Consider the following 6,220-nt stretch of genomic DNA (forward strand, 5'->3'; position numbering starts at 1 on the left):
ATCCCCAACAACTAGCAGAAATACCTTGAATGAAGATTAAACCGTCGCAGCCCCTAGGAGGGCGATACATCGCTACTCCAGCTAACAGACAATTGGGCGTCCGACGACGGTGAAATGATCCAAGATCCAAAAAGGCTGATGTCATGCAAAATGAATCGCACGGGAGAAGAAAAGAACAGAGTCTTGGATGACGTCAGGCTATATAGCCTCTGATTGATCATCCAATATATTTTTTATTATTTTTTATTGATCTTAATGTTTTAACAACTGTTTTTATGTGTTTAAATGTTCTTGATTTTATATGTACAGCACTTTGTGGCAGCTGTGGTTGTTTTAAAGGGCTTTATAAATAAAGTATTATTATTATTATTATTATTATTATTATTATTAATATGACACAGTTGTGACTCTGTTGGTATTACGGCACGTGCAAAGGGATCATTCAGTGCTTTCAGCACCGCCCTCTGGCGGTCAGTAGGGATGAAATAGAACGGTGTGAAACAGACAGTGAAAAGATTATTTTTGCATAAAAAGGTTGTCAAAAAGCTGTTGAAAGACACACTTCACCCAGCTGATACTGAGTTTGAGCCTGTGATTCTGAATATTTTTCCAGGCCTTTAAAGTTCAGTTTGTGGAATTCCCTTGTGATGGCTGCCAGAGACTTTCCCTTCGTTTCAGGCAGAAACAGGCCGATGTACAGCGCTGATGACAGGCAGACAGCTCCAAACGGCACAAAACAGTACTCTCTCAATCCACTCTGCAAGGACAAGGCAAACAATTAACCTTCATCTATCCATTAATTTATTTTCACAACATGGTCTACAATTATAAACCATTTAGTTAAATGTTGTCTTTTGTCTCTTAACATACACCTTATTTTAAACTGTTTTAAAACTGGTCAAGCTTGTTTGAATTAATCACTGCAATGGATTCAGCGGTGCACTGACCACCAGAAATGGGAAGAGCATCCCAACAACAAACAGGTTGAGCCACATCATGGAGCCAGCGATCATGTAAGCAGCTGGTCGAGCAGTCTGATTGAAGATCTCTGTAGGAAGAACGCCAGTCACTCCGGCTGGAAAAAGAAAAGAAAGATTAAGAAAGAAACAGCAATTCAGTCTGGACCCAGCTCACATGTTCTATTGAATTCTTTTGAATTGATTTCTATTGAAGATGAGAGGTCTGCAATGGAGTTAAATTCAACACAGTCTGCTCCTCAGATAAATAGTGTTATGTATATATTTGAATGTATCTGTTCAGTGCCCTGAGATTACTTCTGTTGTGACTTCACACTATATAAATAAACTGAATTGAATTGAATTGGTACAGTGCAATGAAGAGTATGTCTACTGATACAAGAGTGGTGTGGCTATTCTAAGAATGTGTAAAGACAGAGAGAGAGAGCATGAATCGAGTAAAAGATGGAGTAAGCTCACGTGGGCGGAGCACATTAGTGAGATAGTGGAAATTAGTTATAAAAGGCTGAACTTGTAGCAGTAACAGTCTGGGCAGCAGCAAGAGCAATAAATACAACAATGAGTGCATATATGTGTTAGCTTGCCAGGTAAAAGCTAAAAGGCATTTTGTTTATCATGCAGACATGGCATGTTATCAGTGAACCTACATAGATAGAAACAAAGATGCCATGAAGTCTGGGTTGAGGCCCTGACCCAGTAATCCATTCTGATTGAGTGTACGAGTGATAAGTAAATGCCGTCATGGCACAAGGGATAAGAATAATATAAAAGTTTTGTGAAAATCTGTGAAGGGCAGTTCTTTTTTTGGACAATGCTGTTCGGCTGATTTCCATTTTCTGCACCTCTTCAATAAACCCCGATTTTTGCTGTCATTATGCTGTCATATAGACATCTTTAAGTGATAAGATTCAAGCAGTTCACTGCACCAAACAGTGCCATTTCTGTACTTTGTATTTTAACAGTCTGGACATTATTGCCTACCTACTATAATTCATTTTGACAGTACAGTGTCTTGTTTCCTTTAGGTTCTGTTTATTGGGGGCTGCCATTGCAATGCATGGGAGAGCGCACTTCCTCCCATGCAAATGCATGGAAGCCACCTATTATTCTACACCCAATATGGGTTTCTTTATTTATTATTCTTCTGTCTCCGTTAATGCTGCCCAAATCGCAACAGGGACCCCCACAAAAGTTATAACAAAACGACCGGCCCGGCTCGGGGAAGTGTGCTTTTACATTTATTGGCATTTGGAGTGGCATATTTTGCTAACAAAATGCCAAATTTCCCATAAGAAATGAATGGGAGTTAACTTTTCACAGAAATTGAGTAACACATGGCACCATTTTGGTTCAACATGCAAGGCAGTGCATTGCCTTCGAAGCAAAGCAATGCAGGTGTAGTGAGAGAGCCGTTAGATGGATTTAGCTCAGGGGTGCTCTCTTAAATTTTATAATATCTGGACTAGTTCAAGTACATGGTATTATACTTAATTTAAACGGATTCTTTCATTTTTCTGGACTAAGTGATATTGTGCTTAGAAGTACTGCGTCGGAGATGGTCTAATCAGTGACGTGAGACGTTAATTTTCTTTGACCCATCAAAATGAATGTGGTCATTTATTAACAGAATCAAAATTTAACATCAAACATTGTACACTTGATTATTCTGATTGAACGCAATAACACAGCTTAATTAATGAGCTTTACAATGAGAAATCATACGGCCATGATTTCTCACTTGCAACTAAAAACAACAGACATATCCTTAGGTCTCAAATTAATGTCTGCAGGCTTAGCTTATCTTTTACTGGCAAGATAGAAGAGTTTTAAAGATGGGAAATGAAGGAGTTTAAATAGAGGAAAAAGATGGATGAGGGAAAATGTGTTGACGAAGAACGGCACCCTCCATCCGAACCCAGCTCAGCCTCGGTGCACTCGGTAGTGAAGTGACTCGTTACCTTTGCAGAAGATTGGTCAGCTCCGGTACGGAGTTCCATTTCAACGCTACCTTTCAGCGTCTCCTTAGGATGGCTGAGAATCGTCCGAAGTAGTGACGGTACTCCGTTCAACAACACGCTCACCTCACGGGTGGACTCACATGAGCTGTAAGTCCGTCAGAGGTTCCACTCAGACGTGGAAGATTCCATAATCCCAACTAGACTCGGAAGAACTCCCAACTAACTCCAGCACTTCAGAACTTTTGTTCTGCTGTTCGGAACTTCTGTTCTCCTGTGCTCCCAGAACTCCTGTTCGTGTGTGCTCCCAGAACTTCTTGGAACTAGGAAGTGTCGTCTTTTAAAGAGTTCTGTTTCCGGTCCCATTTGGGAAGTCCTGATTGGTTGAAAGAACCAACAGGGGTGTGGTTTTAGTGACGTAAGAGGTTACTACAAGTCAGAAAAACAGTGAGATGTTTAGGAACAGACAGAGAAATGTTTAGGAGCAGACAGAGAAATGTTTTGGCGAAGTGGGGGAACGCAGGTGCCATTAGCTTCTTATTTCTGTCTGAGAGGTTTAAAAACATGACAGTTCGTTCTAATAACTTCTTTCTGACTTTTGACCGACATCACTCCTTTCTCATTTCAGAGAGAAGATCAAAATGCATAATTACTTTGTAACATAGACATTTAAAATGATTTCTACTTTGAATGAGGATTAAAAAATCATTAATACTGTTTCACAGTTGATTTAAAATGAGTAGTTCACTTCAACATTTAAAATGGTTTGAACTAAGCACACTTTTGATTATCAAGACATTTGTAAAAATAGTAATGACAATATAAAAAGAGAGTGTTCTTTCAACTGATTAGTTCAGGATACAAATTAGAAAGTCTCTGGATGAGCTAATTTGTATTTCTGGATTCAAATCAATGAAATAACAGTTTCTGTCCCATGAAGGTCTTCAGGGTCAGGTTTTGACCAGAGGCTTAGTTCACTACACAGGTAATGCAGCCATTTTGTTTCAACATGCAAGGCAGGTAATGTAGCCATTTTGTTTCAACATTGTAGTGAACTAGGCCTGAGGTCTAATCTTGACCTTAAGGACCTTATGGGACAGAAACTGTCATTTCATTGATTTGAATCCAGAAATACAGGTTGACCCATCCTGAGACTTTCTTTCTTGAATTAATCAAGTGAAAGAGACTACTTTCGATTATCATTACTATTTTACAAATGTTTGATAATCAAATTGTGTTAGTTCAAACAATGTTTAAATGTTGAAGTGAACTACTCATTTTAAATCAACTGTGAAACAGTAATAACGATTTTTAATCTTCATTCAAAGTGAAATCAAGTTGGAATATGTTACAGAGTAATGATTCAATTTCTTGATCGTCTGTTTGAAATGAGCAAGTTGTGTAAGTTGGTCAAAGTTCAAGTTTCGGTCAACTGCAAGTTTACTGAAAAAGAAATGTCATGTTTAACTTTTACAGCAAGATACTAGAGAAGTGACTCCACGAAGTCTGAGTTCTTCATCATATCTTTTGTCTGTTCTTAAACAATCTTAATCTTTTTCCTTGACTTTTTAATAACACCTTACATCACAAAACACACCTCTGTTTTGGTCCATCGACCAATCAGAAACTCCCAAATGAACCGGAAATAGAGCTCTTTAAATGTTGGTACTTCCTAGTTCAACCCAGTTGGAGTCGGGTGGAGAGTTTGCAGCTCCAGTCGTTTGGGAAACAGGAAAATCCCGATATGATCCAGAGCTCTTCCGAGTATTGGGGATTATGACATCTTCCACCTCTGAGTGGCACTCTGACGGACTCCACTCATGTGAAGTCCACTCGTGAGGTGAACTGTTGTTGACGAAGTCCCGCCACCACTCCGGACGGTTCTCTGCCATCCTACGGAGACGCTGGACCGGTAGCGTAACTGGAGCTCCGCTTCCACTGATTCATCGTCAGAGAGGTAATGAGTCGAGTTCACTACCGAGCGTACCGAGGAAAGCTGGGTCGAATGGAGGGTGCCGTTCTGTTCAACACTTTTCAATCACACACACACCATCTCCCTCCCTCTAAACTTCAATCTTTAAACTCTTCTATCTGCTAAGAAATTAATCCAGATATTTTTAGAAATGTCTGAAGCAAAGTTTTTCAACCACCGCCGTGTGGTTAATGTCTGTGTGAAGCTGGAAGCAAGGTTTTCAACCATCGCCGTATGGTCTTCCTTGTAAAACTTGCTAAATAAGCTGCCGTTATTTTCAATTTTTGCCAGTTAATGTAAATGTGTGATGTGTTAAACTTGATTCTGTTAATAAATGACCCACTGTCGTTGGTGAGTCAAAGATAATTAACGTTTCCGTCCACATTTTATTAAATTCAATGCACGTATATTATACAGTCCAGAAAAATGAAAGAATCCGTTTAATTTATGAATATATATCAGCATATGTTCATTCTACAACATGCAAGGTAGGTAAAGTAGCCATTTTGTTTCAACATGAAAGGCAGTGCATTGCCTTGCGAAATGCAGATAATGTAGCTAATTATCCTGATAGTCCTAAGGTAGCTAATAAGCCTGCATTGCCTTGCCTCACAAGGCAATGCAGGCTTATAATTGTTCCGTCTCCGTTAATGCAACCCGAACCGCAACATGAACCCCCACAAAAGTTATATCAAAATGAATGGCCCGGCTCCAAGATGTGTGCTATTACTTTTACTGGCAATTGGAGTTACCATGGTGACATATTTTGTTAACAAAGATGCCAAATTTCCCTTAAAAAAATCAATGTCTTCACCGGCCTATATGTACATGCATAACGTCTGTTTATGTTGCTTTGCTGTGGTAGGTTTTTTGATGCTTCAAATCGTGCCCTGTCTAGGACACGGCATGAGAGATCTTTTTTTATACCGTCTCTCCTCATGTTTTCTTCCCTTTTCTCATCTAAGCAAAATATTATTCTAAATAAGAATAATGAATGCAGCGCTTTTTATAGTTACAGCTTCGTGCACGCTGCCCATCTTTCGGACGACTGTACGTACATATTCTCGTTGTATCTCGGTGCAATGACATAAAGTTTATTCTGATTCTGAATGGGAGAAAAATTTTCAATGCAAGTGAGTCCCAGCAGAGCCATTTTGGTTCAACATGCAAGTTAGGTGAAGTAGCCATTTTGATTCAACATGCAAGTTAGGTGAAGTACCAATTTTGATTCAACATGCAAGTTAGGTGAAGTAGCCCTTTTGATTCAATATGCAAGTTAGGTGAAGTAGCCATTTTGGTTCAACATGCAAGTTAGG

At 39.3% G+C, this 6,220-nt stretch overlaps 1 protein-coding gene across 1 annotated transcript in view; it reads right to left on the bottom strand.

Annotated features, from left to right (window-relative positions):
• Positions 1-538: 538 nt before the first annotated feature.
• LOC119412347 (solute carrier family 2, facilitated glucose transporter member 11-like) overlaps positions 539-6,220 on the bottom strand; it is a 17,753-nt gene continuing 12,071 nt past the window's right edge. Inside the window, exons 11-12 of the mRNA XM_037679337.1 lie at positions 948-1,075; positions 539-757 (exon numbers count right to left, since the gene is read on the bottom strand). Coding sequence (XP_037535265.1) covers positions 539-757; positions 948-1,075 — 347 coding nt within the window. The remainder of the gene's footprint in view (positions 758-947; positions 1,076-6,220) is intronic.

The sequence above is a fragment of the Nematolebias whitei genome, chromosome 7 (assembly GCF_014905685.2).
Source record: "Nematolebias whitei isolate Nwh7 chromosome 7, NemWhi1, whole genome shotgun sequence".
Classification (NCBI taxonomy): Eukaryota; Metazoa; Chordata; class Actinopteri; order Cyprinodontiformes; family Rivulidae; genus Nematolebias; species Nematolebias whitei.